At 40.4% G+C, this 26,714-nt stretch overlaps 1 protein-coding gene across 11 annotated transcripts in view; it reads right to left on the bottom strand.

The window, feature by feature from the left end:
* Window positions 1-26,714, bottom strand: part of SCMH1 (Scm polycomb group protein homolog 1) — a 151,640-nt gene that overhangs the window by 73,769 nt on the left and 51,157 nt on the right. For 9 of the 11 annotated variants that reach the window (XM_049617394.1, XM_049617395.1, XM_049617401.1 and 6 more), the window contains 2 exons: window positions 13,704-13,792; window positions 8,393-8,636 (listed from right to left, as the gene is read on the bottom strand). The exons of 1 other annotated variant lie outside the window; for it this stretch is intronic. In XM_049617394.1, the coding sequence (XP_049473351.1) occupies window positions 8,393-8,636; window positions 13,704-13,792 (333 nt within the window). Of the gene's footprint in view, window positions 1-8,392; window positions 8,637-13,703; window positions 13,793-20,863; window positions 20,910-26,714 lie in introns of all 11 variants that reach the window. One more of the 11 variants, XM_049617404.1, reaches the window with a different exon arrangement.

The raw sequence follows: 26,714 nt of genomic DNA, 5'->3' as shown, positions 1-26,714 counted from the left end.
GACAGGACCACAAGCCAACTTTAAGAACCTTCTACTACTGACAAAGGAGTGACTGGCCTTAGCTGTTGAGGGTAATAGACAAGAGGACTTGGGAGCAATTTCTGCAGGTGTAGGGCTATGTGTTCTCAGAAGATGATCTGTGAATGTGTCTGGTGAAACCGAGGGCCCTTGGTGAAAGCACCCTGTGATGAAGCGCATGCTGGTCAGCCACACAGTCACACGAGCGCAGTCCAGCTTTCCATAGCGTAAGACAATGAATCCCAAAAGCTTGAAACTCCTGCCTTCTGGCTGTATTGCCCTCATACTCTTGCTTTTTCTTTGCTCTGTCAAAGAGTTTGCCAAGTTTTCCTCGTCTTCTTTCACATACATGGATGTTTATGGTCTACTTAGTAAGTCACTATTGAGATTACACCTGCAATATTTCCTGAAAAAATCATCCATATAATTAAGGGAGAAAATGTAACTACATAGAGTTTATATTATTGATTTCCAGTCCGGCTTTCCTAAAAACCATATACACTAGGGGATTTTGCTGGGGCGCCCGGGTGGCTCAGTTGGTTGAGCGTCCGACTTTGGCTCGGGTCATGATCTCACAGCTTGTGAGTTCGAGCCCCGCGTCAGGCTCTGGGCTGACAGCTCGGAGCCCGGAGCCTGCTTCGGATTCTGCGTCTCCCTCTCTCTCTCTGACCCTTCCCCGCTCACGCTCTGTCTCTCTCTCTCTCTCAAAAGTAAATAAACGTTAAAAAAAATTTTTTTTAACTAGGGGATTTTGCAAGTTGATATGTACTGATGCTGGCACATAGTAGGTGTTCAATAAAAGCCTGCCAAAGAAAACTACATGGGTCTAAGAATTCTAAAGAAAACAGTAGGTGTGGTCAAATCTATGAACTGTTTAAGTCACATCTCACTATTTCCAGGAGTTTGACAGATGCCAGTTGTTTCATTACATGTGCCAAAAAACTGCTACCATTCTCAGGCATCTGTGGCTGGTGAAGGCAAAGGAACTGGGCAGAGCCGAAGGGGCAGCTTATGGGAGCTGGAAGAGAGGTATGGGACAGGACTTTTCTGTCCTTTAGGCAGACATAATTACAATCAGTGGGAGAACCTAGATCCCCGTTTCATAATCTAGTGTCTCATGTCACTGCCCCATTTTCCTATCTCTGTTTGTGTACCGTAAGCATACAATCAAGAGAAAGCCTCATCTCATAAATACATGTATTTTTTTGGACCAAAATAGAGCATTTAAACACTTCTGGCACAGTTTTCTTGAGATGTCCAGGCATCTAATTCAGATAGAACCCATAGCAGGCATCTCCCTGTGCTACTTGGTGCATAGCACGTGAGCACATGCTCATTTTCTTTCAATTACTCACTCAACCTGGGAAGCAGGCACCTGTCTCTAACCTCCACCGAGCCTAGCACCACCAAAAGGGGACGGCTCTACAGCTGTCGGCCACACGGATGAATAAAGGCTGGAGTTTCTAGATGTGAGTAGAGTACAAGGCCACATCTGCGATGATGACAGAGATTGTGTGTGTGTGCATGCACATGTGTGGAGGAGGGAGGAAACAGTATATTAAATAAAGGCGAGGCCTGGAACTAGGATATCTGAGAAGGTAAGAAGGAAAACAGCCAAACAACCAAGTAGCTGTCCTCATTAAGGGCACCAAAAAAATTTGTTTCGCTCGTTGATCAATGTGCCCACACTGCTCGTGACATAGTGAACACGCCTTCTCAGAGATAGGCACGGCATGTTGGTTGCTAGAAGTTTCCTATGGAGAGGACGCTCTCCTGCTTGCTGTGGCTGAGTAGCAAAAGAAGTTGGATGGAAGGGCAGGTGTAGAGCTGTACGAATGTTTCTGGAGACGAGTGGCCTTTGCCATCCTGACTTTTGGCCATAAGGTTTCCAAAATTTATAAGACAGAACGTTAGTTTAAATGGATTTCACTCTGCTGTGAAAATGGGAGTAGCACTCTCACTTTGGTAATTAAGGGAGTAGTGGCTTTAGATGTTGATGAACACAAATGGAATCAGAATATTCAGCGTGATCTACTTCACTCAGCAAATTATTACTGAATAACTACCATGTGCCAAGTGCTGGGGAGATAAAAATGAATAACTTAGTTCCATTTAACAAGGAGTCTAGGCAGTAAGAAATGCTAACTTCCTAGACAAAATGAAAAGGAGAATTTTAGCTTTCTCATTAAGGCTTATACTGAAAAACTGGCAAAATTTCCATGTTGTAGGGGTAATTATTCGTTAAATAAGTAAAGTAGTTGCGACAGGTGTTCGACTGTAAGAACTCATATTTTGGGTTCTTTATTCAAAGAATATGCCCCCCCCGCCACCCGCCAATCTTTTTATCCTTTTCACCACAATGTCACTGCCTCAATTCTTTCACTGGCATATTATAACAGCTTGTTAATAGGCACATCTACCTCCACCTTCTGGAAGCCACCCATCCTTTCACTGTTACCAGAATGGTCTTCTAAAACACAAATCTGACCAGCGACTCTACAAAGCCCATTCAATGTCTCTCACTGCTTTTAGGGCAAAGACCCCAATCTTTAAAACAGTCTAAAAGGGCTTCTTCGCCAGCCTTTCCGCTTTCCATTCCTCTCTCTCCATGCTACAGTCTAGTTGTCTAAGCATCTTTCAGTTCCTCAACACATTTTTTTTTTTTTTTTAATCTTGGGCCTCTGTTTCCATGGCTACCTAGAATTTTTCTTCTGGTTTCAGTCTGATGTCACTTTCTTTGGAAGCCTCCTCTGACCTTCACCTTCCAGTCTTCAAACTAGGTAGGGGCCCTTCTGTACTTTATCACTTTGAAGCTGTAATTTTCTATTTGTCTATACACTCCCCAAACTGTAAACTCTAAAGGCAGATGCTCCCTCAATTAAGCCAATGACTAGCACTCAGCTGTGGCTTAGGGCTTAGAACTTGAATGAATGGATGGATGGCTGAAGAAAATCAACCTGTTAGTTGACCTACGTGCTGTGTACATGCTGTGACCCACAGTTTAGCCTGGCTTGTGTTATTCTCGCCTCTATCCTGGTTTTTCCCTGCACAGTTTAGGATTACAATTTAACCAATCCTCTTTCTGACCCAGAATCCCAAAGTGGCTATAGTATAGTTTCCTAGATAGTTTTATAAGAGGAAGAGGCCATCCATAAAGTCTGGAAAATACTTTTTAAATGTTTCACAGAAACAATGTGAAGAGATACTCTGAAAGTTGTGTTTTGAAGCATCAAATTCTTACTCTCTAGACTAGAGTAAAACTACTATTCCCCTCAACCATAGCCCCGAGTCAGATTATGAAGCATTCTCTTTGTATGATGCCACAGGTAGAAGGGGTGGAATGAAAAGGTAGAGGAGGCCCGGCTGACCTTTTACTCCAACAGGTGTGCTCAAGGGCAGCACCTCTCCTGGACCCCATATTTGTATCAGCATATTGAGAGCAGCCAGACCCAGTTTACACTCTATGAAGTCACAAGAAACTGGGAGTATAATCCGGACAGCAACACATTAATTTATAATAAAAACGTAAATGCGCGGCAGCTCACAGCTCACATTCTCTTCCTACTGTACAAGTTACATAGGAAGCTAAACTGTAATCTAAAATGGGCTCACCCAGATTGAAATCAGTGTGGATGTCAGGATGGTGAGAAGCCTAGTTAAGCGTTACAGTTGAGCCAAATGGACTGAACTCTCTGTTTTTTAAAGTTTAAAAAGTAAAACTTGCCTGTTTCAGTTTTATGTTAAGTCACACATAAAAAAAAGTGATGAGCTTAAAAAACAAAAACAATGCTTGCCTTTTATAACCAAGTACCCTGGATTAGCTGTAAGCTTTGTATTTGCTCTTATGAGAGTTGGCTGGGCGCCAGGAGTTTAAGAGCTAAAAAGGATTACTACCTCTTAGCAGAAAAGAAAACGGCCAGGGTGCAGGAGTCCCTGAGAGAGGCAGAGCCCTAGGTGGCTGGAGGGCAGAGCAAAGTGGTAGGTGAGCCGGACCCAGAATCAAGCAGGAGACAGTCACAGGGGTCCCTTGTTACCCATCCCCAAGAGCAGGAATGGACAGTATCACAAGGGTGGGAGGGCCATCGAGGGTCACCTAGTTCAACCTCTCATTAGGAATCACTTGTTCACAGACATAAGTTTGTGGCCCAGCTGGGACTAGACCCTCGTTCAAAGCTCTGATATTCCCCAACACTGCTTCTTTCCTATTTCGTATCAGGATCTGGAAGCCAAAATCCAGGGTCTCAAACGAAGCTTTGAAGAAAGCCTGAAGGAGAATGGGGAGAGTACAGGGGGGACATGTGTGAAGGCAATATGGCTCTAAATGGCCTTGACAGCTGGTCCTACTGGAAGATCTCCATGACTTCTCCCTCTAGACTCAAATATCAACAGAACTAAGTCACTTAATCCTCTGAAATTTATTTTTCTCATAAATAAAATGTATCTGAAAATAATTATGCCTACTTGAGAGTTACCAGGAATATAAAGTGAAATAACGCATGTAAAAGACACTGAATAAAATCGGTGTTTTTTCCTATTTGCTGAGAGCAAGAAACAATCTCATATTACTTTGAATTTTTACCATTTGCACACGAATGGCCAGAAGGTAGGAAGGGAGGAGGAGACAGCATGATTAGAAAGAGAACAGGCTTACACAGAGAGAACATCTTGTTTTGAGAAAAGAATTGAGTAACCACATTTTTTCCACATTGGATCACTTGCGCCCTAGCCAGGACACTGAGGTGGCTGAAGTTCTGCTGTTACTGAACAGCCACACTGGAGAACCTACGGAGGGGGAGGGGAGGGGGGCAAGGGGAACTGTTGGAGGAACCCTGGTTGCTGGAATGATGGCCAAAGGATCTGGTCTGGAAATGCCAACCAGAAGAAGGTCTCTCTCCACCTCTGAGCCATCTGCTGATCTGGTCATCTGCTGTTAAAAATCGCAGCTGTCCCCAGATATGCAAAGAGGAGGATGAAAACAGTCAGCAAACGCCTCTGGAAGCATCAACCACATAGTCGTATTTCTTATCAGCATGGTGCCCAGTCACAAAGGAATACCTGCCCAGCAACTCCTGGGCACAAAGACTCCCTGGTCTTGTGGCTGTGGAGAAACGCTAAGAGATTTACAGTAAGCGTGATGAAATTGCCTAGGCAAGAAAGTGAGAGGACCAACCTACTCACTGAACATAGCCAGGAGCACCGAGGCTTATCCTACTTGTCTCAAGTAAGCAAAAATGACTCTGCTACTACCTCCAAGGCACTTCTCTTCTCCCTGCTTCCACAGAAGATACCGCCTCACAGGGCTTGCCGAGGGACAGCAACGGGTTGTTTCTCATAGCAATCTCAGGCGCTTGTTTCTTGAAGCATATGGAGGAATAGCACTTTCCTGAGGCAAGAAGTGTGTCTGACCGCTGCCCTGCCCCCATCTCAAGTTTTCCCCACCCCAGTGCCACCAACCTAATCCCAGCAACCCTCCCCTCTTCCTCGTCCACAGTCAGCACAGCACAATCCATTCTCCATAAGCAGTCCGAGGGAGTTTTTAAATGACAGCTTTATTGATATATACTTCATATGCCATAAGCTTCACCCCTTTAATGTGTACAATTCGGTGTTTTTAGTAGATACACAGATGTGCAAACACCTTCCCGATCTAATTGCAGAGAATATTTACCATGTATTCATCAAAGTGACCTCCCATTTCCCCTCTCCCCCGTGCTACTGACAACCACTAATTTACTTTTGTCTCTGCGTTTCTGCCTCTTCTGGACAGCCCATACAAAAGCAATCATGCCACGTGTGGGCTTTTGTGATTGGCTTTTTCCTCTCAGTCTAATGTCTTTTAAGGTACATCTGTGGTGTAGTCTATTTCAGGACTCATTCCTTTTTATTGCCAAACAAGATTTCGTATGAATATACCACCTTTTATTTATCTGTTCATCACGTGATGAACACTTGGGCTATTTCCACTTTTTGGCTACAATGAATAATGTTGTCATGAACATACACGATACATTTTTCTATGGACATGTTTTCTGTTCTTTTGGGCGTATACCCATGAGTGGAATTGCTAGGTCACGGGTACCTCCGTGCTTAATACTTTGAGTAACTTCCAAACTGTTTCCAAAGTGGCTGCACCATTTCACAATCTCACTAGCCATGTATCCAATTCCTCCACATTCTCACCAACACTTGTTATTGCCTTTTGATTATATCTTACCCATGGATGTGAACCGGTATATCTCCTTGTGGCTTTGATTAGCATTTCCCTAATGGCTAACGACATGGAGTATCTTTTCAAGTGCTTATGGGCCTTTTATATTATCTTCTCTGCAGAAATGTCCATTCAAACCCTTTGCCCATTTTTTAATTGGGTTGCCTTTTTTATTGTTGAGTTGAATTCTGGATACAAGTGCAAGTGACTTTTTAAAAGTAAATCGGATCTTGTCACTCCCCTACATAGTACCCTCTAACAATTCCCCACATGTTTAGAATAAAATCCAAATTCTCACTCTGGCTTTCCAGGTCCTACAGGGTTTTGCCACTTTCCTTCTCACACAGCGCTCTAGAGTAGGAGCAGTCTTCTCTCTGCCCCTGAAACACATACGCTCACGCACGTCTCAGTACCATGATATGTATGCCCTGTCCTTGCTTGGAATTCTTTCTGATCATTCAATTCAAATATCACCTTTTCAGACAAATTTTCCTGAAAAGAAACTGTATCTAAACAATCTCCTCCCAGGGTGCCTGGGTGGTTCAGTGGGTTGAGCATCTGACTTTGGCTCAGGTCATGATCTTGCAGTATGTGGGTTTAAGCCCCGCAATGGGCTCTGTGCTGACAGCTCACAGCCTGGAGCCTGCTTCGTAGTCTGTGTGTGTGTGTGTGTGTGTGTGTGTGTCTCTGCCCCTCCCCCACTCGTGCATGCTCGCTCTCTCTCTCAAAAATAAGTAAACATTAAAAAAAATAATCTCCTCCCTCTGCCAAGAGGAATGAGGAAACTTTTGAGCATGATGGATATGTTCATTATCTTGATCGTGGGTCATGGTTTCATGGATGCACACATGTCAACACTTTTCAAATGGTATATTTTAAATATGTGCCGTCTGTTTCACTTGTCTTACACTTTGATAAAGCTGTTAAACAAAAAACCCCTTCTCAGTCCACCTTTGCTGCCACTATTTCATTATACTTTATTCCTGAGGAGAAACTGGATCTGAAATCATCTTGTTTATTTCGTGATTTTGAAGTTTATCACCTATCTCCTTCCACTAGAATAGAAGTTCCAGGAGGGCAGAAATGTTTTTCATCCTTGTAACTGCTGTATCTTCAGCTTGGCTCACAGTTAAGTGCTCAATAAATACCAGGCTAACTGAATGAATGAAACTGACAGAGGTTTAGAAAAGGGACTGACAGACAATAGGAAGGGTGACTTTCTACGCCTTCAGATTAACTAGCACTTTTAGACTTCAGGGATGAGATTCTTAGTATTTCTTTTATTTAGAGCAGCTATCTCAAATTCTATTCTGGATGATGTCCAACACCATCATCATTAGAAACATAATTTACTGTTCAATTACTCTGTGGCACTATTCTAGCATTTTATATATACTCTTCCATTAGTAGTGGTTATTTTTATAATAATAGCATTATAATACCAATAATGTGGCATATTATATATTATCTAGTAATTATAATAAATATAATACAGGATGTAATAACTATGATAAGAGCAGCAGTAATATAATAAAAACATTTGTTTAGCACTTGCTATTTGCCAGATATTATGTAAGCATTTTACCCATATCATCTCATTTATTCCTCACAATAACTTTATGAAGCAGGTGTTCTCTTACAGACAGAGAATTTGAGGTTTAGAGAGGCAAACTAACTGCCCAAAGCCACACGGCTGGCAAAAAAAAAAAAGGCAGAGCTGGAACTCAAACCTAAGTCTACTTTGCTTCAAAGTTCATGCTTTTCCCATTGTGCTACGGTGCTTCTCAAGTATCCTGATGGCACACTGCTACTCCAGCTCATATGCAAAGCCCCTGGGACCCGAGAGAGAGGTGCACCTTGAGACAATCCATGCTACTCAAACTCGGAAAGAGGTTAGGAACAAAAGTGACAGGGAGGAAAAGCTAGTTGCCTGAGAATAAACTAGGATATTTAGAGTAAGGAACTTTTACTTTATCCCAAACTCCACATCTAGCTTCCTTGGACATTAAATTCTTATTGTTTCTGATTGCTCTCAGGTAGACATTGGTGTTTACCTAAGCTGCCTACTGGTGAGGTTTACTGAAGATACGGTGACCGTGGGAGACCCAGGTAACCTCCCTTACCAACCTGGGTCCTGATTTCAAGAGCTCATGGATGAGCCTTTACCTTTAGTGCCAGGTGGCTGTAGGTTGTCTCCAGTCAGGGAACACCAGCCCACAGGGAAGATGTCCCGGGAGTCGAAGCGGCACCAGTAGTCAAAGGCCCCTCGCCACCCATCAAAAGTGACCAGCACCTCTGAGCCCCGCACCTCCCCAATAGTGGCTGGGCAAATGAAATGAGGGTTCTTCCTGTCCACAGCTTCTAGCTTCATTCCCATTTTGAAGAAGTTGTGGGAAGGCGAGGGTGGTTCCTAGATGAGAAACAGAAACATACAGACCTAGATGCAAACACAGAGTCTGTGTGCCCCAAGAGACTGCTACCAAGTTTGGAATGATGAAAAAGTCACCGGCTGCTACCGAAGATTTATAATGAAAGTGTAGTCTTTCTTTTAAATGAATTTCAGAGTATACCAAAGTATTACTTTTTATGTCCTGACATTTTACCATTTTGATTCTGATTTTTTTTTTAAGAAATAAAAGGTAACATTTTTAAAGCTGAATCCCTTTTGTGCCCATTCCTCATGCATGTTTTCATACTTGACTATGTATGTATGTATGTGTGTGTATATACATATATGTATATATATATATATATATATATGCATCCATTTGCATACTTCAAAATTTTATATAAATGGTATTATACCATACATATCATTCTACAACTTTTTTGTGTGGTTAATGCTACACTTTTGAAATTTACCTACGTTGATAAATTTAGCTCCAATATATTTCAAGTGCTAATAGTTCATATTCCATTATATGTATATATCACAACATATTCATTCTATTCAGATGGACATTTAAGATCATTTCTAATTGTTCACTGCTTCAAGAGTTTCAGTGACCATTCTTGCACTTGTTCTTTTGCACACACGTGGAAGGGTTACTTTAGGGTATGTAAGTAGGAGTAGAATTGCTGGATTATAGGACAGATATATACATCCTATGCTTTATTAAGTATTGTCAAATTGCCCTCCTAAGTGCTCGTAACATTGCTCACTCTGTCCAACGGTGTGGATCTGCAGTGTAGTTGCAAAGATAAAGTTCTCAAAAAGTGTTATACACTCTATTCTTTCTCTGGTCTTACACTCTGATCCTGCACGAATAACAGGGTCTTACTAACATGGTCTTATTAAATGGGTATCTGGTAGAAAAAGTCCCCTACTTTGTCATTTTTTAGTATGGTTTTGGCTAGTCTTCCTCCCTGATCTTTCATTATGAATTTCATATGATCTTTTGTATGAAAGCTGATACCATGGAATCAGCTTTTCAAGTCCAGAGAAAACCCCTCTTTGGATTTTGAGTGGAATCCCAATGAATTTATAGATTAATTTAGAAAGAAATAACCTTTGTATAAATGATATTTAGCCTTCTCATCCATGAACATAATAGTCTTTTCCATTTAAGTATTCTTTAATGTAGATTTTTTTCTTTAATATAGATTTTTAATTTTTCTTTATAAGTATCTCATGCTTTTATTAACATTTTCTAGGCATATTATTTTACTGTTATCATAAGTGCTATCTTTAAAAATTTTTAGGGGCGCCTGGGTGGCTCAGTCGGTTGAGCGTCTGGCTTCGGCTCAGGTCATGATCTCATGGTGTGTGAGTTCGAGCCCCATGTCGGGCTCTGTGCTGACAGCTCAGAGCCTGGAGCCTGTTTCGGATTCTGTGTCTCCTTTTCTCTCTGCTCCTCCCCTGCTCGTGCTCTGTCTCTCTCTCAAAAATAAATAAACATTAAAAGAAAAAACATTAAAAAAATTTTTTTTATTTTCAAGCCACTTGCTGCTGTTAAATAGAAATGCAACTGATTTATTTATTTTTCTTAAAAAAATTTAATGTTTATTTCTGAGACAGAGAGAGACATAGAGACAGAGACAGTGTGAACGAGGGAGGGGCAGAGAGCAAGGGAGACACAGAATCCGAAGCAGTCTCCAGGCTCCGAGCTGTCAGCACAGAGCCTGATGCAGGGCTCAAACCCATAAACTGTGAGATCACCACCTGAGCCTAACTCAGACGCTTAACTGACTGAGTCACCCAGGTGCCCCTGCAACTGACTCTTAAAAACCGATCAGCTTGGGGCCTCTGGGTGGCTCAGTCAGTTAAGTGTCTGACTCTTGATTTCAGTTCAGGTCATGATCTCACTGTGAGATCAAGTCCCGCATCGGGTTCTGCACTGACATCACTGGGCCTGCTTGGACTCTCCTTCTCTTTCTGCCCCTCCCTGGCTCACAAGTGGCACACACATGCACTCTCTCTCTCAAAACAAATAAACCTAAAAAACAAAAAACAAAAAACTTATCAGCTGATTTAATACTGAGTAGCTAATGCTGACTGATACATCAATTTCCTTGTCTGCTTTATTGATCAATTACTGAGTGACATGTACTGAAATATTCATCAACAACTGTGGATTTTCCAATTTGTCTAAATTCTGTCAAATTTTGCTTTCATATCTGAGGGACTATTTTTCAGGAGCATGTACTTTTTTTTATCATTAGATTGTGGCCTCTTTAATGAAGTCTTTCAGAGACAAAGTCTCCTTTGCCTAGTGTCAGTATAGTTAGCATAGGCTTTCTTGACAAAGATTTGCCTGGTGTGTCTTTTCTTTTCCTTTCAACATTTGGTGTATATTTTAGCAGGGTCTCTTATAAACAGCATAGAGCTAGATTTAAAAACAATCTAATGTGTATCTGACTGAACTGATGAGTTTAACCTTTTTTGCGATAACGGAGATATTTAAATTTATTACAATTATTATCTTGCCTGCATTTCTATGTAACTTGATTTTTCTGGGTTCCTTTTTCTCCTTTACAGTAAATTGAATTTTCTTCCCTTTTTACCCCCTCCATTGATTCAGATGTTAACCATTCTATTTAGAATCTTTTAGCAGATTGCCTTGAGACTGTAGCTGTATAGTTGACATAATTCAGTCTAAAACTCATTATATGTACAGTCCCAAACAATATCTACTCCTGAAATTTACCTACTCCTGAGTTAATAGGTATTTGATAATTTAGTTCCACATTGTTACTATACTTAGTTTATACAGTTACAGGCACTGCTTGCTTAGTTTTACCCACATGTTAAGCAATCTTTCCTCATCACTATTACGTCCATTCTTATTTTCTGGGTTCAATGATCCTCCTCCTGAAATAGATTTTTCAGTTGTTCTTTCAGTGGCTGAAAGTATCTACTTGTACTAGTTTGTTTGGAAATGTCTTGGTTTTGTATTTGTTCTGAAATAATAGTACAGCTAGATATAAAATTCTAGGTGGACAATAATTTTATTCTCAGTACTTGGAAGATACTGTTCTATGATCTTTTGGCTTGTACGGCTGCTGTCTGGAAATGTGCTGTCACGCTACCTGTAACCCTCTGGAAGGTACCCTGTGTGATTACTTGCTCGGATCTTTTCTCTGGACTTCAATTAATACTGTGATGTTTTAAGGTATGTATGTGCCTTTATTGCACACTCTGGAAAATTCTGTTAATATCTTCTTGAATATTCCTATTCTCTATTGTTTCTAATTAGTCTTTCCGAAGTTTGTGTTCAGCATACGTTGGACCTTCTAGTATTATTCTCCTGGTCTCTTTTCCTTAATGTTTTCTACCTCTTTATCTCTCTGTGCTGCATTCTGGGGAAATTCCTTACATACATCTTTCAGTTAATTCTTCTTTATCTAAGTCCTAGTTTCTTATATACTTACCTATTAATTTGTACTTTTAACCATTAAGTTTCATTTCAATTTTTTAAAATACTTTTAAAAATAGGGTTTTGTACATCTCTCAACTTTTAAATTCCTTCTTTTTGTTCCTTAATCATTTTCAAATACTTAAGTTATAATCTCTATCTGCTATTTCTATTATCTGGAAGCCCTTTGGTTATAGCCTTACTGTTTTGTTGGGTCCACTGATGTCTCATCATGTTGGGTGTTTATTTTGAGAGTATTTGAGGGCTCTGGAATTCTCCTCCTCAGTGGTGCTTCACCTTGGGGACTCCTATGGCATTGTGTTGAAAGCAACCAAACCCTCTAGAGACTTTGGGTTTGCTTCTGCAGGCACTCAGAAAGAGCTCCATACAGCCCTGAAGTTCCTAGACAACACATGCGCTGTATCTGGACTTGCACGGGTTAGGCTGATTTATCAGGGGCGGTGACTCCCATTTGCACCCCACCGCAGAGCTGAGGCAGACACCTTCCTCAGCAGTAGTAACAGTCTTTTCACTAGGAGGGACCACCTGAGGGACCTGACCTACTTGTCTGCGTGGCAGTCTCAGGGCCTGTTTCACTGCCCTGCACAGGCCCAAGTGCTCATCTATCCTACCACGGCTGCTAAAAGACAAGATCCTTAGAAAGTGAGACTGGCAAAGCCCCTTAAGGGACCTGCAGGTACAGTACGTCACACTTAACACTGGTTCTCCTTCTTCACTCTGGCCTCTGGAGAGTTTTCTAACTTTCTGGTAGCTCAGCAAAGCACTTAAAAGAATATTTGTGGGTCTGCCTCCCCCCGCCCCACCACCAATTTGATATATTCTATAGCGAAAGGGTTTCTAGGTTGCCCAGTACACTATATTCTGGGAACCAAGGTGCTCTTAGGGTTTAGACTTAACTAGCAGCATAGGCAACTCTAGTTCAGGCCCCTTGACCTCATTAAAAGAGTTCAGCTGAGAGCAGACTGATTGCCTCATCCTTTGGGAGACAAGAAAGGATGGATACGGGTTCTACATCCCTGTTCCACCACTTACTAGCCATGTGATCTTGGGCAAGTTCTTTATTCAAAAGTATTCATTTTCTTAGCTGTTAAGTGGAAATGATAATTCTTGCTTCAGAAAGTTAACTGTGAATATTAAATGAGATGGTGTATATCAACTCCAAACATCCTGTAGACACTCAAAAAATAATCTCCTTCCTTTCTCTCTGTTTACCATATGGAACTTAGGGAATTCCAAGATCTGGGATAAGAATAGCTCCATTAGATTTATATCATATTTTATGTTTTACTGATAAACACATTTTAACTTCCTAACAATCCTGTGAGGTAGACAGACTCCCACTTACAGATGAGGACAAAAGGACATAGCTTATTAATGGTGGAGCTGGGACCCAAAAACCAGAAATCCTAACTTATGGTGTAATTTCCTCCAGGGATCATTGCTGCTTCATAAGGTACTAAAAAATCCTTCCACTGAACTAGTTTCTGAGAAGGCATCCTCAGGCCATAAATATAAAGTAGACATCAGGGGCTTAGTAAATGAAAGAAAGTAAGCATTTGACCTTAGCAGTCTGCAGTGGTGATATCTGAAGGACACCATACCTTGTGGAAAATCCTGATGGGAGCCATCTCTGCTCCATTTAGTGTCTTCAAAAGGAACATGGGCCAAGAGGAGGCATTCAGCCGAAATCCTGCAGCAAACATAATGGGCAACAGATAAAAAATAGGTTTCAAAGGGACTGGTGATACCAAGTTTTCCCTTTGGAATCCAGCTACTCCTGCCACAACCTATGCTGTGATAGTTACAGAGTCACAGACTGTTAGGAAAGGACTTACAGGTTAAATAGAAGAAATGCCTCATTAGACAGACAGGGAAATGAGGCACGTGAGAGGGAATGTAACTTGCCCAAGGTAATGTTGCAAAGTAAGTAGTGGAACAAAATCCCCAACCAAGCTTTCGGACTCTCCGACAAGTATTATAAAATATGTATTATAATGTCTAAAAATCTTTCCTTGACAAGTCCAAAAGAGATGTGAGATAGGATCAACAAATACTTAGAAATGATCTGGACAGTGGGGTATGAAAGGGGATATGATAATCTCTTAGGAAGAAACCAGGTACGTAACGTGCTACACCCAATAAACAAGTAAATCTTTTCGGTTTATCATAATATAAACTAACTCACTATTTCTCTCTCTTTCTCTCACACACATGCACGTGCGCGTGTGTGCGTGTGCACGCGCACACACACACACACACACGACTACAGAACGCTTTCCAATATTCATTTTTACTTAAACAATTAAGGATCAGACAATGATGATCATGGAAGGGATAATCCTATCCAAAAATATTCATTTTCCAAAAGAATAAAAAGAAGCCTAGAGAGATTAATTGTCCATTGTCGTTCAGCAAGTAAAAGCCAATAAGAATGTACCATTTAACTAGTAAATTGTAAAAATAAGATTGTTATCGGAGTTAGGTCTTCCAGCTACAGTTCCAAAGGCCTCCTTCAGATTTGGCTTCAACTCTCTATCCTGAGATGCCCAAATCTTGTGCTTTTTGATAGTCTCCCAATCGCCCTCAGCTTTCCTATTCTTGACAAAAGAACAGATAGGCTGCCTCAAAGCTGTAGAGCTGGAAATAACAACAACAATGACATCTGTTATTACTGACCATTTGACTAGATATTAAGCCAATCACCTTCCACAGTCTATCTACTCAAGACAACTCAGGAAGGCAGCTACTGTCTTCCTTTTATAGACGAGAAAAGAGGTATAAAGTAAACTTACGATTTCAAAATGAGCAAATGAGAAAGATAGGATTGAAACCCAGGCAGTCTGATCCTTAAGTCCACACTGCTAACTACTATGCTAAACTATCAGCGTGCAGGTAAAATGAAAAAGGGAAGAATCAGCTTTGGGGAGTATTAATTAATAGCTATAATTAAGGGGGAGGGCATGGAGACAGAGAGAAGAAAACGGAAATCAGAGAGTCATCACCCTGTACGATTTAAACTGTCTCAAAGCTGGCTAGGCTAAGCCAAGTTCCCCAAGGTCAGAAGATGTCTTGATAGCTCCTTCACATCAACAATGGTGACAGCGATGCGGACGCTCCTATCACTTAATCTGAAATTGCTATTGTTTACTTTTTTGCTTGCCTAGTTTTTTTCCTTTTGGAAAAATTCTATGTGATTTGGTGGGGATGTCTATCACGTGACTACCAACCTGGCCACGGAATGCGAAATAATGCCATTTAAGGGCATCAGACTCCCCTATACCAAGTGTGTGTGCGTGTGTGTGCGTGTGTGTGTGTGTGTGTCCCCAGTTGGGTCAACTGTTTTCCGACATGACAGACACGCTGAAGAAGAGTCTTTCCCTGAGGTCATGGCTATAAGGCTGTTTGTAGGCTTGGCACTGCTACAGGGAGAACAACTGAGAATAAAGCCAACGTAGAGCAAGATGTGGAGAATCATGAGAGGGTTTACAACTCTGTGTTCAAACCCACTCAGCAGCAGGCCTTACCTTCTTGGTTATACGGTCTCAGTCATTCCTGCTTCCTCCTTTTCCTCTCCTCTAACCTATTTTTTGAGTTTTTGCAATCACGGCCAAAGGATTCTTGACTACTACTTTTCCTTTGATCAGGGTAAAAGAAAAAAATAAATTTCTCCAGAAATTCAGGCCTGGTCTGTGTGTGAGGAAAACTCTCCTTAGGTTAGTCAAGGACTGACGCAAGTCAAACCTACAGCAGATGGGCCATGGATGGTTCACTACACTTATGGGCAAGACGTGGCAAGACACAACTATTCTAGAGAAATGCTTGCTATCCCTGATAAAAGAGAGGAGTAGAAGGAATGACTGCTCAGTCAGAACACTCAGATTCATGCCCTCAGTTCCCAGCAAGTGCCTCGCCATGTAATCACCAATTCCATTTCTTAGAAAAGGGTTACTCAGGAGCTTCCATGTCACATGGAACTTAAAGAACTAAAAAATAAAAAATAAAAAAAAGTTCCCTCAGCTCTGGGAACACTTAGAATAATATTATAATAGCTAATATGCACTGACTGCTTATGTATTAAATTCTCTACATGCAATTTCTTTCCGGATATTTGAAATACTACCATGAGGTACACAGTATTATTCTTCTCAGTTTGCAGAAGATGAAATGGAAACTCAAGCATCTTGTCCAAGGTAGTAAGTGATGAAGATTCCAATAAATGGTGGTCCTACTCCAGACCTCATGGTTCTTGACTATTCCGTTTCACTACCTCCTAGCAAGCTCCTTCAAGACTAGAAGGGCAACACAGAAATGTTACCAGCCCAAGGAATTATTAAGGTACTTTATTCCCTAGCTCCCTAAGTGAGGTGGAACCCCCTCTTCCAAATTCAAATGTATCTATAATTTGTATTGGGAAGTCATAGATAGCGTTTTAACATTGAAAGGGCCCTCAGAGACCATACAGTACAAAAATTTTATGTTGCAGATTACAAAACTTAAGTCCAGAGGGGCTAAGAAACTTATTTGTGGTCACATAAGTTGCTCTTACAGAATGAGGCTGGAGTCCTAAGCCCCCTCATCTGGTTCGCTTTCACTACACTATGCTGCTTCCAAAGAAAACATTTAGTATGCACATATGATGTTCCAGGCTCTATGTGCCAAGCACTTTAAGTGGGTTATCTCATTTAATCACTACTACAACTCTGTGAATTAGATACGAGAAACGTAGCACTGGTCCAGACACCAGCTGCCTTGATTTAAATCTAGTCTGCCACCTCCCTGATGTGTAACGTATGGCAAATTACAAAAACCTCTCTCTGGCTTTAGTTTCTTCAAAAATAAAGTGAGATAAAAATAGTAACTACCTCGATGGGTTGTTCTAAGGATTAAAACAGGTTAATACATGTGAAAGACTTAAAACACAGCTTGGTATATAATAATATATATAATAGATATAACATACACGCTGGCCATTGTAGATGGAAGGACTGAGGTTAGAGAAATTAAATAAAATATCTAAGGCCACTCTGTTAGTAAATAGCAGAGGCAGGATTTAAGACCAATTCCTCTGTCTCCAGAACCTTCATTATTAATCTGCATGTTAATGTCTTCAGATATTTCATCACTCAGCCCTACCTTACTGTTTTTATTGGTAAAAAGAGTTTCGGGTCATAAATTGGAGGAAGAGGGAAGGGAAGAAGATTAAAAACAGTTACTTGAGGATCTCCTCCAATTAAACAATGGCCTGCTTGTGAAGAAAAGAACAGGTGTGTCAGAAATCTTGACCTCTGAAAGTGGGAGCACCTCAGTGCTTGGCCACTGGTTCTCTTCCTCTTGGTCCCCAGTCTCCCCCTGGCAAATAGGACTGCCAATTTATATCTCCAGCTCAAACCTCTGCCTTGAGTTTCATGCTTGTATTTCCATCTGCCTTTTTCTGTAAGTCCACTTGGATGCTAAGAGGCCTCAAGATGAGTCTCAAGCAGAACTCTGGATTTTGCTGCCTGCCCCCAACTTGCTCTTTTCTCCAGTGTCTCAGCTCACTTAATGACACCACTTATTAAAACCCAGGTGCTCAGATCAAAATGCCTAGAAGCCACCTGGGATTCCTCCCTTCCTAGCACCCCTCAAATACGATTCGTCAGCAAGGCTTGATGGCACACGCATCTAATAATGTACCTTGAATCAAACCATTTCTCACCATTTGAGATTTCTCACCCACCAGTGACCACCCTGATCTAAGGCACAGTCACACTCTGCCTCGAATGCTCAGCAGCCTTCTAGCAGACTGTCTCTACTTTCCCCTCCCTACTGTCTGTTCTCCACATAACAGCCAGAATGATAGGTTTGCGTGTTTTTTTAAATATAAATCAGACCACATCACTGTTGTGCTTACATCCCATACACAACACAAATAAATCTAGTCTTTAGGCATGTTAACAAAGCTCATGCGGTCTGGAATGAACTTACTTCTCATAACTCATCTGCCCCTCATTCACTGGTCTTTCTGTTCCTGAAACACACCAAGCTGTGTCCCTCTGCCTCAAAGACTCCCCCCTTTTCTCAAATCTTTGTTAGTTCTTTGCTGAAATATCATCTCAGAGAGGTGTTCCTAGACCATCCTACCTAAAACAGCCTCCTAAATCCTGCTCCCTTCTTATTTATATATATTTTTAAGTAGGCTTCATGCCCAACATGGAGCCCAAGGTGGGGCTTGAACTCATGAACCTGAGATCAAGACCTGAGCTGAGATCAAGAGTCAGACACTTAACTGACTGAACCACCCAGGCACCCCCTGATCCCTTATTTATCCTTAGCTCTTATCATTGCCTGAATTTTCTCTCTTTTTTCCTTGTAATGTGTACGTCTTTTCCAACTAGAATTTAATTTCCATGAGAGTTTTATTGAACAAAGGAAAAATCTCCACTTATTAAACAGGTACCAAGACTTGCTGGATACTTTATTATGTTATTCCACTTAATACTCAAAAACCAGGTATGGCAGAGTTTATGAAGGATCTGGCAGGCGACTGAAATTCAACGTTAAAAGTCAAGGTAGATTAACTTACCAATGGCCACATAACTAAACTTGTAAGTGGCTGAGCTAATATTACAAAGTCAGGTCTCTTTAATTCTAAACCCAGGCATGCTGCGAGTTTTCTGTGCTTACCTAGGATTTCTTTAAAAATATTTATATGGAACCAGTTATAAAGAGCTTCCAGATATTCCCAAGACTGTGGGATTACTGAAGAAGTTAGGATCCATTTGTTTAACCTTGACCTGAGGAAGCTCTGGAACGAGATGTAGATCAGCAGGTCTAGAATTTAATCAGAGCTCATGCCCTCTGGTGGCAAGTGACAGAATAGCACTCACACCAGGAACCACATGGTTGTGGGTCCTCACTCCCTACCCCACCATTCATTGTCCCATATAATAATTCAAAGCTTTGTGAAGTTATTAGACTCTGTGGCCGTCAAGATGATTCCAAACTTTCTCTTCTCCCAGAGGAGCTTTACATACATGTACATCCACAAATACATGTACAGAAATATGCCACTAAGTCACTGTACAATCCTGGACAACTCACTTCCCTTTCCCTGTTTCTGTATTTGTCAGATGAGGATACTGAACTAAAGCCAGGCTTCCAAACTGAGGTTGAGTACACTATCTCAGTTTTACCCCATGCGTGAAAGAACGGACAAGTGAAACTGGCACAGAGGTGCTGAACACACTGTCTTCCTCGAGGAAGAAGTGAATGCCCAACCTGACCATTTGGGGAGACTGGATTCCTTATAGTTCTCATAGGACTCCATCCCCATGTCACTGTTACAACCCCATATACACACTCAAACTCAAGTTAATTCAGATTAATTTAATGGGCGGTTGTGACTAATCTTGAGATGATATATGTATGCATGGGTCTGGCAGGGTCCTTGCTGTAGAGAAGAAGGAGTTTAATGAATACTTAAAAAAAATTTTTTTTAACATTTATTTATTTTTGAGAGACAGAGACAGAGCATGAGCAAGGGAGGGGCAGAGAGAGAGGGAGACACAGAATCTGAAGCAGGCTCCAGGCTCTTAGCTGTCAGCACAGAGCCTGATGTGGGGCTTGAACTCATGAACCATGAGATCATGACCTGAGCCAAGGTTGGATTCATAACCAACTGAGCCACCCAGGTGCCCCTAATGAATACTTTTAAAATTATCTCTGCAAAATAAGCATTTAAGACACCAACAGTTAAAGTAATCTCTCTCTAAGATTTTGGGTTATTTCCACCCCCACAGGTTTCTTTTTTTATTTTTATTTAAAAAAATTTTTTTTAATGTTTATTTACTTTTGAGACAGAGCGCAAGGGAGGAGCAGAGAGAGAGGGAGACACATCATCTGAAACAGGATCCAGGCTCTGAGCTGGCAGCACAGCACCCGATGTGGGACTCGAACCCACGAACCGTGATCCGACTCTCAACTGACTGAGCCACCCAGGCGCCCCACCCCCACAGGTTTCTATAAAGAGCTTATATTTCTGTGATAAATGAGACGTTTATCTTTTTAAATCCCCCTTTCTACTGACAGGCCCTGGAGGCTACTTAGCAAATGAAAAGACAGATCAGTGACAGGAATATACAAAGGGTTCCTTTCAAGTCAAGGTACCACATATACCCACCCCAGAGCATGTGACCAAGTTTGCTGACCAGGCACTTTGTGCTGGGATCCTGACACACTTGACTAGGAGCCTCACCAGAAGCCAGGTTCTGTTTTAGACCAGGGACAATCCAACATGTACACTGGGGTCCCCTGGGGAGCATTAAAGAATACATTGGTCCCAACCCCAGAAATTCAGATTTAACTGATCTGAGGTAAGGCCTACGCACTGAAAATTTTAAGAGCTCTCTGGGTGATTCTAACTGGCAGCCAAGTTTGAGAACCAGTGATCCAGACAGTCTTTTTTTTTTTAGAAGAAATAATCACAGTCTTGAGTAGTAGAATAGGTTAGTAAAACAACAGGGTGTGAGGAAAAGGTTGGCAGCATTGAGATAATAATGTCACCTGAAAATCATTCTACCTTTCCACCTTTCCCCCCGGAAGACTCTGGCAGGGGGGTACGAATGTTCCTATGTGAACAGAACACACACACATACACACAAAAACCATACAAGATTTTACAGGAGAAGAAGGCTCTTCTAGAGCAATATTTCCCAAATATAGACCGATTTCATTAGAGTCTCGGGAGAGTCATTTTACCATGCAGAATCCCAAGCCCCATTACCTAGAGATTCTGATTCAGCAACTCTGGGGAGAGGTCCAGAGGAGGCCTGGGGAACATGAACACACACACATATATATGTATAATTATGTACATAATTTATTTAAACTTTATTTTGAAAAATCTTAAACCTAGAGAAAAGTAGCAAAAACAGTACATGAACAACTATGTATCCTTCACCCAGATTCAACAACTAATAACATTTCACCATATTTGCTTTCCATCTATCTACACACACTTTTTCCTCTGAACTATGAGAAAGTCAGAAACATAGTGACACTTCACCCCTAAATATACATCAGTACATTTGTCCTCAGAACAAGGACGTTCTCCTTTAAAACTGCAATACTGTCATTCCCAAGAAATTTAACTTAAAATATCCTCAACTGTCCCCCAAATGTCCTTTATAGAAGTTGAATTTTTTAAGTACAGGAGCTGAACGAGAATTACATATTGTATTTGGTTGCCCTGTTTCTTTAGCCTCCTTTAATCTAGACCAACCCTGTTGTCTTTTGCTGGTTTTTCATGAAACTGATATTTTTGAAGACTGTGGGCTAGCTGTTTAATAGAATATCCCACAATTTGGATTTTTTTTTCTGATTGTTTCCTTATGATTACATTCATGCTAAACAGTTCTGACAAAAATACAAGTGATGTTGAGTACTTCTCACTTCATTACTTTAAGAAGCACATAATGTGGTTTATCTAATTATCGATGATACTGAATTTGATCACTTGTTAAGGAGTGACTGACAGACTTCTCCATTATAATTTCCCTTTGTAATTAATAGGAAACACTGAGACTATGTGAATACCCTATTCTCCAATAAGCTTTTTTACCCTGTGGTTTTAGCACTCACTGATTATCCTTGCCTGAATCAATTAAAATGGTGGTTGCAAAATGGTAATTTTCTATCATTCTCTCTATTCTTATTAGCTGACATTCTGCAATTAGACCTTTCCCTGCAACTCTAAAGTTTTTTATGTGTATCACTAGGGACCTATGGATGCCAATACCATTGTTCTCTTGTTTTCATTATTCTGTTTGTTACTCTTATTGTTCCAGTTTTGGCTGATCAGAGCCCCTTCAAGCTGGCTCCTGTGTCCTTCTGATATGTTTCTGTTCTTTAAGACTTCTTTTCTTTCTGGCATAATAGAAATGTTCCAAATTCACCTTACATTTTCTCTTCTGCTCAGCCCTGGACTCAGTCATTTCTCCAAGGAGCCAGGATTCCTTTTAGTGGAGAATGGGATTTAGAAACCACATTGCTACTGAGGTGTCATTACTTTTAGGCCTTTTCAATGAACAGAACTTATATCATTATAATACAACTATATATATATATATATATATATATATATATATATATATATAATTATATACATGTTTTAAAGTTAAGAGTTCATAATAGATACCTCCAATTCAAATTCTATACTACAGGGTTCTTCTTCATCTTCCCCCATCCTACATTTGTATCTTCTTTACTCACTTGCCCTATCCTCAATACACGCAAAATAGCTTCAGATTAAGGTAAAACTACTAACATTGTTAATGAAACATCAGGATTTATTTGAAGCTCCATTTTTTCTTTGAAGTGTGTCCCAATGTTATGATATCCATTTGATACATAGTTCAGTTTGTTTCTGTTTGTAATCAATTTCAGAATATGATTTGTTCTTTTCTCTGGTTTAGTTTTATTTTTAAAGTAAAACATTTACATAATGCAAAAGTCAAGAGAATATAAAAGAGTATTCTCAGAGAAGTCTCACTCTCATTGCTATACTTTCCACACTATTCCTAGATACTCCCAATAGGTGACCTTTTCCTTATTTTCTGGTTTAACATTCCTGTGTTTCTTCTCATAAAAATAAGTATATAAAATATGTAATTTCATGTATATTATAAAATGTGTGTGTGTATACATATTTCCCCTTCTCTTTCTCAAAAGTAAGTGGTATTAAGTACATTCACATTGTTGTGCAACCATCACCACCATCCATCTCCAGAACTTTTTCATCTTCCCCAAGTGAACTCTGTACCCATTAAACAGTAATTTGCCATTCCTCCCTCCCCACCAGCTCCTGACAACCACCATTCTGTTTTCTGTCTCTATAAATTTGCCTGTATTATGTATCTCCTATAAGTGGGATCATACAGTGTTTGTCCTCTTGCGACTGGCTTATTTCACTTAGCATAATGTCTTCAAGATTCATCTACATTGTCGCACGGGTTAGAATCTCCTTCCTTTTTAAGGTTCAGTAATATTCTGTTGTATGCATATACCACATTTTGTTGACCCATTCTTCCACGGATAGACACTTCGGTTGCTTTGACCTTTTAGCTATTGTGAATAATGCTGCTAAACATAGGTATACTAATATCTGCTTGAATCCCTACTTTTGTTTTGTCTATATACGCAGAAGTGGAAATGCTGAATCATATGGTAATTCTATTTTTAACTTAAAAAAATTTTTTTTAAACGTTTATTTATTATTGAAAGACAGAGAGAGACAGAGTGTGAGCAGGGGAGGGGCAGAGAGAGAGGGAGACGCAGAATCCGAAGCAGGCTCCAGGCTCTGAGCTGTCAGCACAGAGCCCGATGCGGGGCTCGAACTCATGGACCGTGAGATCATGACCTGCACTGAAGTTGGACACTTAACTGACTGAGCCACCCAGGCGCCCCTATAAGTATATCTTTATGCCAGTACTACATGTCTTGAGTATTGTTGCTTTGTAATAAGTTTTGAAATCAGGAAATGTTGAGTCTTTAGTAGTGTGCTAATTTTCGTCAAAGGTCAGATGACTTTCTTCCTTATAGCTATCTTTTTTTGTTTTTTTTTTTTTAAGTTTATTTATTTTGAGAAAGAGTACATGAGAGCATGAGCCAGGAGGAAGGGGGGAGAGGGGGAGAGAGGGAGAGGGAGAGGGAGAGGGAGAGGGAGAGGGAGAGGGAGAGGGAGAGGGAGAGGGAGAGGGAGAGGGAATATGAATCCCAAGTAGGCTCCTTGCTGTCAGCCCAGAGCCCAACTGGGGCTCAATCTCATGAACTGTGAGATCATGACCTGAACTGTAATCAAGACTCAAATACTTAACTGACTGAGCCACCCAAGCATCCCTGTTATAACGATCTTAATATGGTGAATTTCATTAATGATTTTTCTAAAGTTAAATCTTTTTATTCCAGAAAAAAACCCCACTAATTTGCTTTGATAAATTATTGTTTTAAATGTGTTGAATTCTCATTTCTCATATTTTACTTAGAATTTTTGTAACAAAATTCATACATGAAACTGTATGTGTGTGTGTGTGTGTGTGTGTATGTGTGTGTGTGCGTGTGTGTGTGTGCGTGTGTGTGTGTGTGTGTGTTTAAATCAGGCTTAGGTATCAAAATTCTACCTACTTCATAAAAAGAAATCTGTATGTTTTCCTATTTTTCTATGATATGTATGGAGCTGAACTGTCCAGTAGACAGTCACCAGCCACATAAGGCTTTTTAACTTTAAATTACAATTACACAAAATTAAAAATCTTTAGTTGCAGTAGTCATATGTGGCTAGACAGCATAGATATAAAACATTTCCATCTTCACAGAAGTTCTGTTGGGTATCACTGACCTCTAGCAATTTAAGTAGTAGATAATCTGGTCTTTAAAGTTTTGTAGGACTTCCCTGTAGAATAATCTGCACTTAAGTGCTCTGCTGCAGGTGTAGTTCTTTGAAAATTTTCGTATGTTTTCTACATACCTGTTTAAATATTGTAATGCTATTGGGTTCAGATTTGACAAATAGTATTTTCCTACTTCACCTCACTTTTCTAATTTATTTACACAGAGTTATTTCCCCCCTTGGTCATCTCTACTTTTGTGTATCTATGCTTATTCCTTTTCTTTAGTAGGCTAACTACTTAGTTTGTGTATCTTGTGTATTATCCTCCCAAAGGACCGGCATTTTGATTTATTGCTTTTCTATTTTCCACCTCATTAACTTTTGCTTTTACCTTTCTTTTTTCTTTTTCCTTTTTGTTTTCTTTGTGTCATGACTCTTTCTCTAGCTTTTTGAATTGGGAATTTAAATCCTTAATTTTTATCCTTCCATTTTTATTGATGTCAAGTATTTAAATCTATCAGTTTTCTTTCAACCATTGCTTTAACTGATCTCAAAATTCTGATACGTGTTTATTATTTTTTAGGAGTTTTGCAATTTTGGTTTATATTTCCCTTTTCAAACAAGAGTTGTTTAGAGTTTTAAATTTCAATGTAGAAGGATATTCACCAGGAAACAGAGTGTGATATGTGTACACATACGTGATCTACCTTATTCATGAAAGACTTCAATACCTTTAACTTTTGTCCTCTTGGCCTGCCTTGCCTTGAGAGGTGTGTTAAATCTATCAGTGTGTTTGTCTCTATCTCTTTGCACCTACAATCATTTCCATTTTACGAAGACACGTTCTTTGTAATTTGGTTCCAAAATATTTTTAATTATTACATTTTCATTGTGAATTGTGTCACCATTAAGGATTATAAAGTGGCTTCTTTTGTCTTGTTGAATGCATCCTGGTCTGAATTCTTTTTTTTTTGTTTTGTTTTTTAATTTATTTTTGTGTGAGAAAGAGAGAAAGAGAGAGAGAGACAGAGAGTGCAAGCATGAGTGGGGGAGGGGCGGGGGGGGGGGGCAGGTGGACAGAGGATCCCAAACAGGCTGTGCTGACATCAGTGAGTCCGATGTGGGGCTCAAACTTACGAACTGTGAAATCATGACCTCGGCCAAAGCTGGACACTCAACTGACTGAGCCACCCAGGTGCCCCTCTTGGTCTGAATTCTGCCTTGTCTAATATCAGAATTGTAGTATCTGTTATTGTATTGTTTGACTTTCCTTTTCATACCCTTAACCATCCTTTTATTTTTAGTCTTTCTCATTTATTTGACTTTAGGTATGTTTCCTATACACAGTATAAAGCTGGGTTTGACTCTGAGTACCAATCTGAATTTTTTTCCTTTGAATAGGTCAGTTAAAACTATTTATATTTATTAATATAAATCACACATTTGGTTTCAACCCTGTCACATTAGGTTTTATTTACTGTGCTTTCCATATTTAGTTCATCTCCTTCTCTGTGTGGTCTGTTTCTTGATCTTTTTGCTCCTTTGTTATTAAGGAAGTTTTGGAATTTTATTTTAGTAGTTACCTTTATGCTAACATATTTTATAGTATCCTTAATCTACCTTTTCCTCATTTAGGCTTCTATTTGGTGTATCAGTTTTAGGTGATATCCTTTGATCCCATCTAAGGATATTACAGGAGGGAGGAGGTTTGCTTCCTGCTTCCGGTGTGAATGCTTGGTGGGCTCCTGCAGCAATCCCACCTTCTCTCTTGACCATATTCTGCAGTTCACGACAGCCAGTAATATCAGTAGCCAGCACCACGACCACCACCACCTTGCTCCACTTAAATGGCTTTATAGCACTCCAGAGAGACATCTGTCCATGAACAGCTTTCCCCAGAGGCACCCCTGAAGGCAAATTTCTAGCAAAGTCCACTGCTGTGGCACCACAGTGACTTCTCTCGTACAGTGAGCCACAGCTGCGTCCCCTCCAACAAGGTCTACATCTCAGCCCTGAGGATGGGAGAGGGGAGGCTCCTCCTTGGGCCCTCTATCTCAGCTCCAGTGTAGTGGCCTGCCCTTACGTCTGCTCTTATATTCATTAGAGTTCTCTTTCCTTTTGACTAGCCAAACACACCAATGCCCCAAGCCTGTGTTACAGTTAATAATTATATTAAACTTTCTGTGTTCAAATTACTGTGTGGGTTCTCTCTTTTCATTGGACCCAGACTGATACCATACTGTTCTAC

This window comes from Panthera uncia (genome assembly GCF_023721935.1).
Source record: "Panthera uncia isolate 11264 chromosome C1 unlocalized genomic scaffold, Puncia_PCG_1.0 HiC_scaffold_4, whole genome shotgun sequence".
Classification (NCBI taxonomy): Eukaryota; Metazoa; Chordata; class Mammalia; order Carnivora; family Felidae; genus Panthera; species Panthera uncia.
Note: the sequence above shows the minus strand (reverse complement) of the source record. Positions and strands in the feature narration are given on the sequence as shown.